The sequence below is a fragment of the Pseudochaenichthys georgianus genome, chromosome 8 (genome assembly GCF_902827115.2).
Source record: "Pseudochaenichthys georgianus chromosome 8, fPseGeo1.2, whole genome shotgun sequence".
In the NCBI taxonomy this organism is placed as follows: domain Eukaryota; kingdom Metazoa; phylum Chordata; class Actinopteri; order Perciformes; family Channichthyidae; genus Pseudochaenichthys; species Pseudochaenichthys georgianus.
Genome location: NC_047510.2, coordinates 353674 through 372069, shown reverse-complemented (window position 1 = coordinate 372069; position 18396 = coordinate 353674). Strand labels below are relative to the sequence as shown.

The following is an 18396-nucleotide window of genomic DNA, read 5'->3' as shown; positions in this document are numbered from 1 at the left end:
AGAGACATGTTGATGTAGAAGAGACATGAAGAAGGGGACACATGTTGATGTAGAAGTGACATGAGAAGAGGGGACACATGTTGATGTAGAAGAGACACGGAGAAGAGGGGACACATGTTGATGAAGAAGAGACATGAAGAAGAGGGGACACATGTTGATGTAGAAGAGACATGAGGAAGAGGGGACACATGTTGATGTAGAAGAGACATGAAGAAGAGGGGACACATGTTGATGAAGAAGAGACATGAAGAAGAGGGGACACATGTTGATGAAGAAGAGACATCAGGAAGAGGGGACACATGTTGATGAAGAAGAGACATGAGGAAGAGGGGACACATGTTGATGTAGAAGAGACATGAGGAAGAGGGGACACATGTTGATGAAGAAGAGACATGAAGAAGAGGGGACACATGTTGATGTAGAAGAGACATGGAGAAGAGGGACACATGTTGATGTAGAAGAGACATGAGGAAGAGGGGACACATGTTGATGTAGAAGAGACATGAAGAAGAGGGGACACATGTTGATGTAGAAGAGACATGAAGAAGAGGGGACACATGTTGATGTAGAAGAGACATGAAGAAGAGGGGACACATGTTGATGAAGAAGAGACATGAAGAAGAGGGGACACATGTTGATGTAGAAGAGACATGAAGAAGAGGGACACATGTTGATGAAGAAGAGACATGGAGAAGAGGGGACACATGTTGATGTAGAAGAGACATGAAGAAGAGGGGACACATGTTGATGTAGAAGAGACATGAAGAAGAGGGGACACATTTGATGTAGAAGAGACATGGAGAAGAGGGGACACATGTTGATGTAGAAGAGACATGAAGAAGAGGGGACACATGTTGATGTAGAAGAGACATGAAGAAGAGGGGAACACATGTTGATGTAGAAGAGACACGGAGAAGAGGGGACACATGTTGATGAAGAAGAGACATGAAGAAGAGGGGACACATGTTGATGTAGAAGAGACATGAAGAAGAGGGGACACATGTTGATGTAGAAGAGACATGAAGAAGAGGGCACACATGTTGATGAAGAAGAGACATGAAGAAGAGGGGACACATGTTGATGAAGAAGAGACATGAAGAAGAGGGGACACATGTTGATGAAGAAGAGACATCAGGAAGAGGGGACACATGTTGATGAAGAAGAGACATGAGGAAGAGGGGACACATGTTGATGTAGAAGAGACATGAGGAAGAAGGGACACATGTTGATGAAGAAGAGACATGAAGAAGAGGGGACACATGTTGATGTAGAAGAGACATGGAGAAGAGGGGACACATGTTGATGTAGAGGAGACATGAAGAAGAGGGGACACATGTTGATGTAGAAGAGACATGAGGAAGAGGGGACACATGTTGATGTAGAAGAGACATGGAGAAGAGGGGACACATGTTTGATGTAGAAGAGACATGAGGAAGAGGGGACACATGTTGATGTAGAAGAGACATGGAGAAGAGGGGACACGTGTTGATGTAGAAGAGACATGAAGAAGAGAGGACACGTGTTGATGTAGAAGAGACATGAAGAAGAGGGGACACGTGTTGATGTAGAGGAGACATGAAGAAGAGAGGACACATGTTGATGTAGAGGAGACATGAAGAAGAGGGGACACATGTTGATGAAGAAGAGACATGAAGAAGAGGGACACATGTTGATGTAGAAGAGACATGAAGAAGAGGGGACACATGTTGATGTAGAAGAGACATGAAGAAGAGGGGACACATGTTGATGAAGAAGAGACATGGAGAAGAGGGGACACATGTTGATGTAGAAGAGACATGAAGAAGAGGGGACACATGTTGATGTAGAAGAGACATGAAGAAGAGGGGACACATGTTGATGTAGAAGAGACATGGAGAAGAGGGGACACATGTTGATGTAGAAGAGACATGAAGAAGAGGGGACACATGTTGATGTAGAAGAGGGGACACATGTTGATGTAGAAGAGACATGGAGACGAGGGGACACATGTTGATGTAGAAGAGACATGAGAAGAGGGGACACATGTTGATGTAGAAGAGACATGAAGAAGAGGGGACACATGTTGATGTAGAAGAGACATGAAGAAGAGGGGACACATGGTGATGAAGAAGAGACATGGAGAAGAGGGGACACATGTTGATGTAGAAGAGACATGAAGAAGAGGGGACACATGTTGATGTAGAAGAGACATGAAGAAGAGGGGACACATGTTGATGAAGAAGAGGGGACACATGTTGATGTAGAAGAGACATGAAGAAGAGGGGACACATGTTGATGTAGAAGAGACATGAAGAAGAGGGGACACATGTTGATGTAGAAGAGACATGAAGAAGAGGGGACACATGTTGATGTAGAAGAGACGTGAAGAAGAGGGACACATGAAGAAGAGGGGACACATGTTGATGTAGAAGAGACATGAAGAAGAGGGGACACATGTTGATGTAGAAGAGACATGGAGAAGAGGGGACACATGTTGATGTAGAAGAGACATGAAGAAGAGGGGACACATGTTGATGTAGAAGAGACATGCAGAAGAGGGGACACATGTTGATGTAGAAGAGACATGGAGAAGAGGGGACACATGTTGATGTAGAAGAGACATGGAGAAGAGGGGACACATGTTGATGTAGAAGAGACATGGAGAAGAGGTTGTAGAAGAGACATGAAGAAGAGGGGACACATGTTGATGTAGAGGAGACATGAAGAAGAGGGGACACATGTTGATGTAGAAGAGACATGAAGAAGAGGGGACACATGTTGATGTAGAAGAGACATGAAGAAGAGGGGACACATGTTGATGTAGAAGAGACATGAAGAAGAGGGGACACATGTTGATGTAGAAGAGACATGAAGAAGAGGGGACACATGTTGATGTAGAAGAGACATGAAGAAGAGGGGACACATGTTGATGTAGAAGAGACATGAAGAAGAGGGGACACATGTTGATGTAGAAGAGACATGAAGAAGAGGGGACACATGTTGATGTAGAAGAGACATGAAGAAGAGGGGACACATGTTGATGTAGAAGAGACATGAAGAAGAGGGGACACATGTTGATGTAGAAGAGACATGAAGAAGAGGGGACACATGTTGATGTAGAAGAGACATGAAGAAGAGGGGACACATGTTGATGTAGAAGACACATGAGGAAGAGGGGACACATGTTGATGTAGAAGAGACATGAAGAAGAGGGGACACATGTTGATGTAGAAGAGACATGAAGAAGAGGGGACACATGTTGATGTAGAAGAGACATGAGGAAGAGGGGACACATGTTGATGTAGAAGAGACATGAAGAAGAGGGGACACATGTTGATGTAGAAGAGACATGAAGAAGAGGGGACACATGTTGATGTAGAAGACACATGAGGAAGAGGGGACACATGTTGATGTAGAAGAGACATGAAGAAGAGGGGACACATGTTGATGTAGAAGACACATGAGGAAGAGGGGACACATGTTGATGTAGAAGAGACATGAGGAAGAGGGGACACATGTTGATGTAGAAGACACATGAAGAAGAGGGGACACATGTTGATGTAGAAGACACATGAGGAAGAGGGGACACATGTTGATGTAGAAGAGACATGAAGAAGAGGGGACACATGTTGATGTAGAAGACACATGAGGAAGAGGGGACACATGTTGATCGTAGAAGAGACATGAGGAAGAGGGGACACATGTTGATGTAGAAGACACATGAGGAAGAGGGGACACATGTTGATGTAGAAGAGACATGAGGAAGAGGGGACACATGTTGATGTAGAAGACACATGAGGAAGAGGGGACACATGTTGATGTAGAAGAGACATGAGGAAGAGGGGACACATGTTGATGTAGAAGACACATGAGGAAGAGTGGACACATGTTGATGAAGAAGAGACATGAGGAAGAGGGGACACATGTTGATGTAGAAGAGACATGAGGAAGAGGGGACACATGTTGATGTAGAAGAGACATGAGGAAGAGGGGACACATGTTGATGTAGAAGACACATGAGGAAGAGGGGACACATGTTGATGAAGAAGAGACATGAGGAAGAGGGTTTCGCACAATAGGTGAGCTTTAACTAACCGTGACGGAACCAGAACTATCAGTGATATGATTATTATCAGTGAAATGTAGTTCCTGATGTCCAGTGACTTATCTCACATCATAATAAAGGTTTCTGAACATAGAAATGCTTAGATGGTAATGGAGGCATTCCAACAGGAGACCGGTCAGTGAGCGCTGAAAGCTCGGGTGTTGCTGCATTAAGGCTACGGGGGGGTTTGCTGAACTGGGTTGCATGTGGCACAGCAAACACTCCACCAGCCGCCACGGATAACAATCATACAATCAATGGAGTGGTTACATATATTGTAGGGTCAGCTATTAAAAACAATCATCATTTATTTTGCATAATACCTACAATATTTAAATAGCTTTTTTTGACATAGTTATTATAACAACTGTGGAATTAATTGTAACTTCTTTTGACATCACAACAATTGAATCTCCCGAGGATGATGAGTGGAATGTGCCACATCTAAACAGAAGATGATAAGATGTAATAACCCTCCATGGTACAGAAAGAAACCAATGGTTCCTGCACGGCTGGACAGCTAACAGCTAACAGCTAACAGGCTAACAGCTAACAGCTAACAGGCTAACAGCTAACAGGCGCCTTGTTCTATCATTCTCCTCCTGAGGGGCGTCTGTCCACCTTGGTAATCTGGCCTTTAGGGGGATTTCATGGTTCTATCAGTTGGTCTGTTAGCGCTGTAGAGTGTTGCTGCGGCTAGCAGAGCAGAGTCATGATCTGGAGGTCTTGAACGTGGTGATGGTCTCACTCATTTCGGCGTCCTCCTCGTAACATTGAAGGAGGAGATGCCCTACAGCTGCTGTGGTTCTCCAGAGACTCGTTCTCCCCAAGTCGCTCCCACATTTGAGAAATCAAATCAAAAGCCCTAGAGTCCAAAGAGCCTGAATGGACTGCCCTGAGTTACACTAGATGAGAGTACCTAATGTAGTGTTCGTTACACTGTATACAATACACACATGGAAAAAAGTGAACCGTTGACTTTAATTAAATGTATTATGTCAAAGATTTCACATCACTGTATTCGGTTAGTTGAAAGCCATACTTTTAAGTTTAAATACATAATATTAGGTTCAATGTAATGTTATTGCCTTTAACTAACCTAATGCAGTAATGTGAAATGTAATACATTTAATTAAAGTCAGCGTTTCAGTGTTTTCAGTGTAGGGTGCACCAGGCACCCTAATATGTGAGTACAGGTGACATATTGTATTCTAAACCACATACATATTTAAACTTCGAAGCTTAAACGATAAATAATCAGTGTCATTATTGAAGATAGAAATGAAACGTAGGCATGTAGACATGCATATTTAACTGTTGTTCACTCACACCATTGGTTGATTCATTTTTCAAACTGCACAAGCCATTCCATCTGCTTTTTTGTGCTTAGCTTGTCATATTTATCGGGGTAATGACAATAGTAGTTATTAGTATCAGTTTGAAGTTATTTTGAAAAGAAGTAGAGTAAATCTGAGGGAGACGCAGACGGGCAAACCCCCCCCCTCGATCCTCTGCTCTGAAGGGTAGTTAAAGCAGCGAGCACAGATTAACACACAAGCCTCATCCCATCAGGAGAACAGCCCTAGGTTAAGCTCTCCCCCTCTGAGTCTGCTGTCATGCCCACAAAGACAGGGGGAAGGGGCGGCCTCACTGCATTCCCTTTTCATCATTTATAAACCTTAGGATGTCGCTTGTCATCACCATTCCTGCAGTTCCACATATTCCAACTGGGATCTTTACAATGAGTCAGTCTGCTGCTGGTGGGGTTTGCACCGTGCACTTCTAAAGTCTGGCATCTGTGAGAGCTAAGGTGCAAACCCTTTAGCAGTGAGTCTCTCCTCTGACGCTCACGGGCAGAAGAAACATCACCGTTAGGGAATATCCTGCCCGACACGTGCCAAACCTTGCTCACTTCAATATCAAAATGCACGACTTACAATTAAGGAGGATGTGGTCTGGAGTGTGTTTAAGGGGAAGGGGGGGGGCTGACAGCTGGCTCTTGTTTTCACCACACGGGCTGCGGTCAGATTAGAAAGCTGGTTGAACAGGAATACGACCTTCCATCAGTCATGTGTTGCCATACCAAGATTACTGTGCAACCCATGTGTTGCATAGGTTATTGAGCAGATGGTTTGCTTCTGTGTGTGAGTAACATTCATTCATCTGTAAGCCTCAGTGTAGGAGGACCAGAGAGAGATCTGTTTCCTCGACAGCCAGTAGTGTAGTGAATCACAGCATGGACGGGGCAGTCCGAGGTCCATTGAGATCATCCATCTCTTTTTCAAGGGAGACCTGCCACCACAATAGAGTGGTGCAGGGATGAGTCCTTAAACCTCGAAATCAAATGTTACCACTTCCGCTTCCCTTTTCTTAAAATCAGGTTTAGATTAACTTACGTTTTTAAGGCTTAAAATGTAAAGAAAATGTGTGACAATATCTGGAGAGTATCATAAACGTGTTTGCCACAGATCTTATCTCCTGACATTCTATGAATGTTCTGTATCAAATACATAGACATGTCTTACTTTGCCTCCTCGTCCCGGGCTATGAGAAGCCGCATGTGACTGGTTGCCGAGGCTGCTCTCAAGACGTCCACAGCTCTGTGAAACAGACACACATTGTTACAGCGCCACCTCTCAATCATGTGGTAACAGGAACGTTTTCACTGGACTACCTGTCACTTGTGACTCCTACAAGACTGTCCCCGTTCACTTCTAAGATCTGGTCTCCCGGCAACAGGTTTCCTGTCAGAGGTCAGAGAAAGGTTGAGTTATTGAGTTATCCACCATAAAAACATCATGCAACACAATATGTAGTTAATAAACAAAGATAAAAGAGATTCATCCTGTGGGAGGTAGGGCTCCATCCCATCTGAGAGGAAGCCATCAGTTTCATCAAGAAGACAGAAAGGACTGATACAAACTGCATTAGCAGACTTTGGAGACCACAGGGGTAAACAGGACAAGAGCATGACATGTTCAGTCTGTCAGGTCGAGGCTCGAGAGAGACTGAAATATGCTTTTGGTAATGGACAGTTAGCCACACCCGCATAGAGTTGGCATGATTCAGTCCTAAAACCCGCACATAAGTTAGCATTTGACCACTTCCTGTTCCCTGGTCTGGAAGTGTTTTGAATGTGTTTTGGTTATTAGCCTGAATTAAGATGTGCGGTTAACACTTTTTGTTCTATGACATCAAATACGTCAGTGAATACCCCACTGGTTCATGTCTGAAGCATGTGTTATAAACACGGTTGGTTACAAGTTGCTAAATAACTCTACTAGTCTTCATGCCGAACATTAGCCACCTTCAGCGGTGGTGATGCGCAGCTATGAAACCGAGAGGCACAATACGACACGATAATACTTGATGCTCAAATCATGTCTGAAATGTTTCGAGCATCCCAGAGCTACATTAGCAAACTAGTTTGTTCTGTACACTTTCATTGTTATGCGGATGATACTCAACTATATTTATCAATCAAGCCTGATGAAACCAATCATCTAAATACAATTCAAGACTGCCTTAAGGACTTAAAAACGTGGATGACCTTAAACTTTTTGATGTTAAACACGACCAAAACTGAAGTTATTGTACTCGGCCCGAAGAATCTACGAAACAAATTATCTAAAGACATACTAACTATGGATGGCATTAATTTGGCCTCCAGTGAGACTGTAAGGAATCTTGGTGTTATATTTGATCAGGATTTATCCTTTAACGCCCACATACAATCAATTTCAAGGACCGCCTACTTCCATCTACGTAACATTGCAAAAATCAGGCATATCTTGCCTCAAAACGATGCAGAGAAACTAGTCCATGCATTTGTTACTTCTAGGCTGGATTATTGTAACTCTTTATTATCAGGGAGTACCAAGAAGTCAGTCAAGTCGCTTCAGCTGATTCAAAATGCTGCGGCTCGTGTACTAACCAGAGTTAGGAAAAGGGACCACATTACTCCTGTTCTGGCTGCCTTACACTGGCTCCCTATAGAACACAGGATAGAATTTAAAATTCTTCTTCTCGCCTACAAAGCCCTTAATGGGCAGGCGCCATCTTACCTTAAAGAACTCATTATACCCTACTGTCCTACTAGGGCATTGCGTTCCAAGAATGCAGGGTTGTTGGTTGTTCCTAGAATCTTTAAAAGTACAATGGGAGCCAGAGCCTTTTCTTATCAAGCTCCACATTTGTGGAATCAGCTTCCAGTTTGTGTTCGGGCGGCAGACACCCTATCCGTTTAAGAGTGCGCTTAAGACCTTCCTTTTTGATAAAGCTTATAGTTAGGGCTGATTAGATTCAGCCCCTAGTTTTGCTGATAGAGGCTTAGTTTGTCGGGGGACATCTTACTTCTTCCTTCTCTCTGTCTATACCTGTGTACTCTCATGTTCCCATTAACCCAGCTTCCCCACATGTCTTTCTTTTTGGTGTCTATATACGCCGGGATCCGGAGTCATGGATGATCCTGCGGTCCTGTGTCCTGGATCCTAGATCCTGATCTGAGTCCTGGACTTCGAGTCGTGGCTGAACCTGTCTCCCCTGATGGCTCCCACAGGATTGTTGACATCCTCGTGGATTCATCTTCTTATTATACACACATGCATTTCCAAACATTTGGTCTACCTACACTGTGTATTATCTCTTGGATTTACACACGGCATCTATTGCACGTCTGTCCGTCCTGGGAGAGGGATCCCTCCTCTGTTGCTCTCCCTGAGGTTTCTCCCATGTTCCCTTTAAACTGTGGGTTTTCTCTGGAAGTGTTTCCTTGTACGATGTGAGGGTCTAAGGACAGAGGGTCTGAGGACAGAGGGTCTAAGGACAGAGGGTCTGAGGACAGAGGGTCTAAGGACAGAGGGTCTGAGGACAGAGGGTCTAAGGACAGAGGGTCTGAGGACAGAGGGTCTGAGGACAGAGGGTCTAAGGACAGAGGGTCTAAGGACAGAGGGTCTGAGGACAGAGGGTCTAAGGACAGAGGGTGTCGTATTGTCATACTGATATTCTGTACACACTGTGAAGTCCACTGAGACAAATGTAACATTTGTGATATTGGGCTATAAATACACATTGATTGATTGATTGAAAGCTAGCCTTTTAATTTTTCCGATTGCATTTACGCTTCGAAGAGAAGTGGTCTAAATACCTGGAGATTATGCTGCTGAACAAACATGCTGAGATTTTGCTTCAGTTATAAAAGCATCCAAATTAAAACAGAAAGGTAGCGGAGCAAAAATACAAAGCATCATGAGAGTTACTGGGCACCGCATCTGCATGAGCTGGCATCACATGGCAAGGAAACCATGTGATGCCTTCACACGGCAAGGAAACCATGAGCTGCCTTCACACGGCAAGGAAACCATGTGATGCCTTCACACGGCAAGGAAACCATGAGCTGCCTTCACACGGCAAGGAAACCATGTGATGCCTTCACACGGCAAGGAAACCATGAGCTGCCTTCACACGGCAAGGAAACCATGTGATGCCTTCACACGGCAAGGAAACCATGAGCTGCCTTCACACGGCAAGGAAACCATGAGCTGCCTTCACACGGCAAGGAAACCATGAGCTGCCTTCACACGGCAAGGAAACCATGTGATGCCTTCACACGGCAAGGAAACCATGAGCTGCCATCACATGGCAAGGAAACCATGTGATGCCTTCACTCTGAAATAAAGGGTGCAAGTGTGGAATTCTTCACAATGATACGTTCAACTGTAAGACCTGCTACAGAGCCTGGTGCTAGCAGGACCTAGATCCCTGGGAGGTCACCGCTGGGTCTCCTCTGGATCTGAGAGGCTGGGTGAGCCCTCCCCTCAGGCTGGCTCACAGCCACCTCACACATGTCCTCAAGATAAAGTATTAGCAACGAAGAGTATCAGACTTTGGAGATAAGGACTAAACCTCAGTGTGACCTATTTCTATTCGCTGCAGCTTGGCACGTCACATTTAAAAAAACTTTGACATTTGAATGCTGATCTCATCCAGCAAGACTTTGTATAAGAATGATTAATAAAATAAGATGCAGTCCACTAAAGGAAGAAAGTGTCATGTATCTATGGTTTAAGGGCATCTGAATGCTGCCGTATCTCAGATCTATACATGACAGAATATCTGGTTTAGGTGACTGCTGTCTGGTTGTTTGAAAAAAGCCATTCAACATATATATTTTAAAATAGTTGTGTTTGGACGGACACTTAAGGGAATGATGCTGCACGGACACAGCAGAGACGATCCTCAATAGAAGTGTAAGATTGGTGTCAGTGAGATATATCACAGTAAAGGTGCAGAATGAAATCATCTATGATGTGACAGACATCATGCTCCTGGTGTGTGAGTGTTGAAGTGTTAACCAGCAACAGCTGCATCCTTCTGAGAGGACGGAAACTTCAGCTTTGAGAAAGTCTTTCATGTCATTATTAGAAAACATTAAACATGACTATTGAGCAGTGATAATGTGCTATTTTGTGAAAGGACGGTGCTCTTCTAACTGCAGTATACATGTCCCTCCATGTCTGCCCTGTATCCCTCCGTTATGGTACAGAGGAGGAAGTGGTGCCTTTTCCCTTCTTTATAATCACATGAGAAGAATCAGAAGTCAGAATGTCTCTTTGCTCACATCCTCATGTGGCCTAATCGTCTTCCTAATAGCTGCTTGCATGTTGAACCAACGTGACGCCTTTGGTCGACATGAATAAAGTCAGTAGTAGAAGAAGACGTTTTCAATATTTTACCAAAACCTTCCCCCACTATTTCTCACTGATCTTCGTGATAATCAGGCTATTCTTCTGTCTGTTATGGATGAAAGTGGACTGCAGTCCCAAAGCGTCTTCTCCTAAACCGATGTTCCAAAGTCACCAGAAAAGCTTTTCCTCCGACAGGCTCCATGCGCGTCAAAACAATGGAGCAACAACCCGTGCATGTGGTGAACTACAGCCGAGCTCATACACACCTGTTTACTTAGAAGTGCTTGATAATCTTTGTGTAATTGTTCCAAGAATCCTCAAAAGCACCTTTTATTCAAAGTACTATGACGCTTTACATGATTCTTCACTCTCCATCAACTTGAACACCTTTTAGAAAACAAGCTATTATGGTGAACTGTCCGTACACAATGCTAACACATACAGCTTTGAGTACACAAAACACAGCAACAACAAAGCAGTCCGCTCTTTCTGGTCCACTGAGCCACGCCCCCTCGCACCGCCCGTGCTGTCAATCACAGTGTGTTATCCCCCTGCCTAAAGCATCCACATACGCACCGCTCACCCGTCTGAAGCTATGTCTGTTGAACATAAGACCCCTCACCAATGAGGCCCAGCTGGGTTCTGACTTCAGTATGGACAACAAGCTTGATTTGTATGCCTCCCTGAGACCAGTCTGATGACTCCTCCCAGCTTCATGCAGCTGTCCCTCCGGGTTATGCTTTTATTAGTAAACCCCGTGCCACTGGGAGGGGGGGGGGGCTTGCTGTGTTGCACCGTGAACACTTTAAAGTCATTGCTGTCACTGTCCCCCATCACTCCTCTTGTGAATGCTTAGTTGTAAAACTCACTGGCCCCAAACCCATCATCATTATTTCCATCTACAGACCGCCGAAGCCCTCTGCTGTTTTTCTCACTGAATTTCATCATTACTAACATCTGTATGTGCAATGTCCCCTACTGTTATCCTCTTAGGTGACTTTAACATCCACATTGACGACCCATCCAATGTTTTTGCAAATGATTTCATCTCACTCCTGGACTGCCTCGATATCACACAACATGTCAACCTCCCAACACATAACAAAGGTCACATACTGGACTTACTCTGCTGCACTGGCATCACTCCCATTAACCTTGCTGTCATTGAATTCCCAATTTCTGACCATAAAGCTGTAATTTTTGATATCCATGCCCCCCTTTCCAAAACCAAAGAACAACGGTCCATCACCTTCAGAAACATTAAACACATTAACCCCACAGATCTCACCACTCTGATTAATTCCTACCCCAATCCTCCAACATCCACCCACCCTGCTGACCTGGTGAATCACTATAATAACTGTCTCTCCTCTTCCCTCACTGCCCTGGCTCCCCTGAAAACTCGCAAAGTTTCATTCACCCACTCCGCCCCCTGGTTCACCTCTGAGCTACGTCAGCTCAAAACAACTGGCCGCCGACTGGAGCGGCTGTGCAAGAGCACCGGACTCTCAGTTCACACGCAAATGTACTCGGATCACCTTCACCTCTACAAGAACGCGCTTTCCAATGCCAAGTCCTCATATTACTCCAACCTCATCAGCACTGGTAACAACAGAGTTCTTTTCTCCACAGTCAGTCACCTACTTCAGCCTCCTCAAACCCTCCCTCCAGATATCTCCATTGACCAATGTACTGACTTTCTGCAATTTTTTCACTCCAAAATTAACACCATTCACCTAGAGCTGGCCTCAGCATGCACCTCCTCAAGTGATCCACCCTGGATGTCTACCACTGGTCCATCACTCATCAGCTCCCTCTCCATCTTCACCCCAGCATCGGAATACACCATCTCAGAGCTCATCCGTAAAGCTAAAACCACCACCTGTCAGCTTGATCCTCTTCCCACCACCCTGGTCAAGGCTTGCCTACCAGCCATATCACCCATGATCACTGACATTAACTCCTCCCTCACCTCTGGGATTGTACCCACCTCCCTCAAACTGGCTGCAATCACTCCCATCCTCAAAAAACCCGGTACTGACCCAGCCGATCTAAACCACTACAGGCCCATCTCCAACCTACCCTTCATTTCCAAGACCCTTGAGAGGGTGGTTGCCGCACAGCTTCAGTCCCATCTTGACACAAACAACCTCCATGAACCCTTCCAATCTGGTTTCCGCCAAAAACACAGTACTGAAACAGCCCTGGTTAAAATCACCAACGACCTCCTCCGTGCAGCTGACTCCGGACTTCTCACCATCCTCATCCTCCTTGACCTCAGCGCTGCATTCGATACCATCTCTCACCCACTACTCCTGGACCGCCTGGCTGGCATTGGGATCACTGGTGTTGCACTCTCCTGGTTCTCATCATACCTCACTGACAGACAACAGTTTGTACAACTCGGTAATTGTAGGTCTCCCTTGAAAAAGAGATCATTGATCTCAATGGGATTTTACCTGGATAAATAAAGGTTTTGAATTGAATCACAAGTCACAAGAAAGTGCTATTTCACTGGGTGTCCCCCAAGGGTCAGTACTGGGTCCACTCCTATTCATCATATATCTCCTCCCCCTGGGCAAAATCCTCCGTCACCATGAGGTTAATTTTTACTGCTACGCCGATGACACACAGGTCTACATTTCCTCCAAACCCACCACTGCCCTCCCCACAACCTCCCTCACCACCTGCATTGAGGACATCAGGAGCTGGATGAGCAGGAACCTCCTGAAGCTTAACGGTAGCAAAACTGAGGCCCTGCTCATCGGCTCCAAATCCACCCTCACCAATTCACATATCACCCCAGCATCAAACATCATCATCGACGGCTTCCCCATACCATTCGCTGCCCAAGTGAAAAGCCTCGGTGTCATTCTGGACGGCTCCCTCTCATTCGCACCACACATAAAAAACATCACCCGCACCGCCTTCTTTCATCTTCGGAACATCTCCAGACTCCGCTCGTCTCTGTCCCAACCCAGCACTGAAATCCTGGTCCACTCATTCGGCACATCCCGGATTGATTACTGCAATGCACTTCTGACTGGCCTTCCCATCAAGCTCCTCAATAGACTGCAAATAATCCAGAACTCTGCACATGACAATAAAACATTTAGCATCTTAAATCTTTGAAAGTCCGCTGCTACAGCTGCTCACTACAGCATTCAGAGTTTACATTAAGATCACACCGTCTACCACCGTCTGCCCCTGACAGAGAAGGAGAGGGGGACGAGAGAAGAGAAGAGTATCTGTGGTCAAGGACAGAGGTGATCAGATGTCCAGTGGGACACCAGAGGCCTGTACTACGAAGCCGGATTTTGGCTCAGCGAGGTAACTTCAGGGAAAACTCAGGGTTTCCACTCCAACGACGCTGGTTCTCTTCTTAGCGGGCTAGATCTCCATGGTAACTTATGCTGAGCGGCTAGCCTGGTCCAGAGCAGGTTAGGTTGCAGGCTAGAGATCAACTCAGTGAAAGCACTGCCTGCCAGGCGCACCGGATTCATTTTAGAAGTGGGGGGGGGGGCAAAAAGTGTGTGTGTATGGCCCAATCCCAAACCACGCCCTACACCCTACCCCTCCGTGACGGAGTGAACTCCGTGGAGTGACACACGAGGCTCCCTCCTGTCAGATGGAGGGAGTACACACAGCAGCAAGCTTTGGGACGGCCTCCCCTCTCTCCGGCACAAACAGGAAGTGCCGTAACTGTTTGTAACAACGGTTTCAAATCAGCATCTCAGCATCAAAATGAATAACTCAAATAAAACTCCAAACATCTTTCATTGTGTTTCAAAGCTCTTTTAGTTTTAAACCTGATGTTTATAAGCTTCTTAGTTTTTGCAACGGTCTGTAAATATACACAACTTTATGATAAAATGCACACATTTACCTTTTCTAGACTAAACGCAGGTTTGATCCTAAGTTAAAAACATATGAGGTCATCATGAGGTTGTTAACATCGCAGTTTATCAGTGGCTTCTTGATTCTGCGTCAGTCTTCGGACAGTCACACATTGCTATGAAGTCTTCAAGGACAACATAATCAGCTGATACCCGCTGCAGGACGGAGTCCAGAACAAATGTTCTTACAGGGACAATACAGTACTATATCGTATCGTATACCATCGTACAGTCAGAGACAACCCGGAGCAATCTCGAGTTTCATCCACAATAACGGCATAGTGTTTTGCATTGCGTGGTGAGAGACTCCCGATACATTTGATGTATAAGTTCACTAATTGTCTCGTGTGATGCATATTTCCCGGTGAGCATGAAGCTTTTCAGAGTGGGGTTTTTCTCAGCTTTTGGAAATAGCTCTCCTTATCCGCATGCCCCCTGATTGCTAGGCCCTGTCGGGTTAGAAACTGCAGACAGCGCAGTCGCTCCATCTCTTCTTTTTTCCTGTTCAATACGCTGTTGTTTGACAAGCTGAATGTTGATGGTGTTTGACTGAAGAAAGCGCACTTTCTTTAAATACACTCTCTGTGGAAATGAGACTTTTCGTGGCTGTCCAGGAGGCTTGTGCACTTCTCCAGTTATTAACTCCGGTATTAACAAAGCTATCATCTCCACATTTGGAGAAAGTTACAAGCCGTTTGACAGATCTGCATATTTCACAGAAGGCCCGTTTAGTGGTTTTGCAAAGAATGAACCACTCTCTGTTTTTGTACCATTCTGCGTTGAAGTACCTTCTCTTTGCCCAAATAATCTAGTGGTCTCCTTTTTTCCGACAGTTAGCTACAGCTTTACCCGCCTCAATGTCCCGACAACAAACCTCCATGCAGTCGGAACCAGCCTGTTTCGGTTCAGCGACGACGGGGGTGGTGGCGGTTTTGACAGTCTCTGCGGCCGCAGAGCTGCTGCTTTTGGGTTCATCTGCTGCGCTGGTTCTTCTATGGCTGAAGAAGGTCCAGGCTCCGGAGAGGTGGATGTCAGCGATGTGACCTTCCAGTTGTTACATTTAAGTTTAGATTGACTGTATTTAGTTTTCTTCTGACATGTTTGCACTTTGCAAGTGTATCTATTCTTTCTATCTGGTTAACGGCTGACACACACAGAACAACGTGACAAATAAAGTAAACAATGTAACAAATAAACAAATCTAAGCTTTTTTATTGGTTGTAATTTACATGGATACATTTGAATGGTGTGACAATGTCCTATTTGATTGGGTTAGAATGTACATATTCTATGTCTGCCTGCTTTATTTGACCTAATGCAAAGTGACCTGCTGCTCTATCGAAATCAGTCGCATTGACCCCAAGACACATCTTGAGTTGTATACACTGTTGGAAAGAGGAGATTCCTAGCTTTCTAATGATATCAGGATTGTTGTTGTACTCCAAATATTAAGCAAAATATGTCACATTATATAATGACTGTCATCATTTTGAGAAAAAGGCCTTCAAAGTTTCCTCTTCTCTGGAATCCATCGATCTGATTGGTTATCAGCAAATGATCAAAATACTACGGAGGGAAGATATTTTCGTTTGGATTACTGGTCTGGGGGAAGCTTGCGAGTGTGTGTGTGGATACGTGTGTGTGTGTGTGTGTGTGTGTGTGTGTGTGTGTGTGTGTGTGTGTGTGTGTGTGTGTGTGTGTGTGTGTGTGTGTGTGTGTGTGTGTGTGTGTGTGTGTGTGTGTGTGTGTGTGTGTGTGTGTGTGTGTGTTTCCCGGGGGAAACCCTCACAAGACACACCGGCTGTTGTTACGCCTGCTGTGACGTCAAGTTACTCCGTTCTCCGCTTGTCATTATGCCGAAGCTTCAAAGTTGTATTTTTCATCTGAATTTGCCGAAAGAAGTTTAATATTCTGAAAGCCAAGACTTTGTTTAATTTAAATGAGATGAAAACAAACTGTAACGGACCCTGCCGTGTTATCTATGATTACTATACTCTTACGTTCATAATGTCAGCCGGAGGGAGGGGGGGCGGCATGTGGAAGAGCAGAGTGGCCAGTGAGAGGCGAGCTGTCATCTTCCCTTTACAAGCTTCAAACATGCCTGTAGCTAGTGAGATTGAATATAACAATCAAAAATAATAAAATACACAGATCAGCTATGCTAGATCAGATCGCGTTTTAGATGCGACTTTAGAGTAGAGGGGAATTATTGAAACGGGATTTGTACAGTGTTCCGCGGCATCCGCCACTGCGAAAATGTGGGGCAGTGCTGAAAAGTGGGGGGGCCAATGGCCCCCCCGCTTCCAGTGCCCTTGCCGCCTGCTGACCAATCAGAGCTCAGTGTGCGGAGTTTAAAGCGATCAAGTCATATCACAGGAGAAAGGAAATACAGAAAAGCTGCCGTCGCAGGAAAGACGGCCGGCAAAAATCACCGACTGTGTGAACGTGAACATTAATAGAACATCACCTCCATCTTCAGAGCAATCTGACTATTATAACATTAGCGTTAAGAAAGCTTACTTAAATATCTGCCACAACATAAGTACCCGGATCAGAGTACATTAAGTACAGTCCGCAGCATATCACTTCATAATGTATCATATCTCCTGATCTGAGTCACTGAGCCGTATCTGGCCGTGCAGCACTCACAGCGTCACAGACTGGATGCAGAAGGATTATTTTAAGCAACACATTAAGTTGAGGAAACACAAACGTAATGAAAGTCAGATGGTGTGTTAGACGGGCAGTGATATCATGAACCTGTTAATGGACGCATTCAAACACGTGTTCTGTTCCAGCTGTGTTCACCTTGCAGCTGCAGCTCTGTGCTTTGATCCTGATCAAGTGTTTAAGTCATGGATGTTTAAAGTTTAACTTCTTCATATGTCTAATATTAGAGTTGACTTTTCATTCAGGAAGTATGACGCTGCGCTGTCAGTGCGCTTCTCCATGTTTGTGATTGGTCGAATGCTCCAGATACCACCCCTCTCATGTGAACGCGCACCTAACTAGAGAGGACACGGCTGGCTTGAGCGATCCACTTGATAACCCGCGTCGTAGGACCGCTTAGCGAGAGCGCGTATGTTTTGGATTAGGCCAACCGGCTAACTCAAACACATCCAGGTTAGGTTGAACCGGGTTCGTAGTACAGGCCTCTGGACTCCTGCACAGACCCCCTTCATGAACCCCCCTCCACCTGGTCTGATAATGACCTCCAGTGAAGCCTCAGGGCGCTGCAGGGCATGCTGGGAGCTGTGAGGACCAATGAATCACAATAAGACATGATATTGTGTTATTATTGTCAGCGTGTAAATCCGGATGCATTGTTTCACTAACTGACAAGCAGAACATCTGTCATGTTGTGAACATGTGTGGCACGGTGCAGCTCGATCTTCAGACTGCAGAGAATAGCCTGCGGTGTGTTTGAGGTCTGGATTTGGGTTTATTGTTCAATAAAGACTATCCATGCAGGAAGATCTTCAAGTATATAAATAATATGTCAAATAGTTTGTGTTTTTTCTTTTTATTGATTCATTGATGCCGATTGTTTATGTTATCTTGTTGCTTTTAATCTAAAGCCTTTTGATAAAAATACAATACATTTGTTGTGAGTGATTGATTTTGAATATGAAAAGTCTGACACTTGCTTCTGTATATTTGCTGAAATACTGTATATATGTTTCAGAGTAATCTGAAAGGATGATGGAACAGGACCTCGGCATCAGATGGA

The 18396-nt window shown here is 44.9% G+C and overlaps 1 protein-coding gene across 1 annotated transcript in view; it reads right to left on the bottom strand.

Moving 5' to 3' along the window:
- LOC117451042 (syntaxin-binding protein 4) overlaps positions 1–18396 on the bottom strand; it is a 197426-nt gene that overhangs the window by 98540 nt on the left and 80490 nt on the right. Inside the window, exons 4-6 of the mRNA XM_034089121.1 lie at positions 6759–6828; positions 6610–6684; positions 6022–6101 (exon numbers count right to left, since the gene is read on the bottom strand). Coding sequence (XP_033945012.1) covers positions 6022–6101; positions 6610–6684; positions 6759–6828 — 225 coding nt within the window. The remainder of the gene's footprint in view (positions 1–6021; positions 6102–6609; positions 6685–6758; positions 6829–18396) is intronic.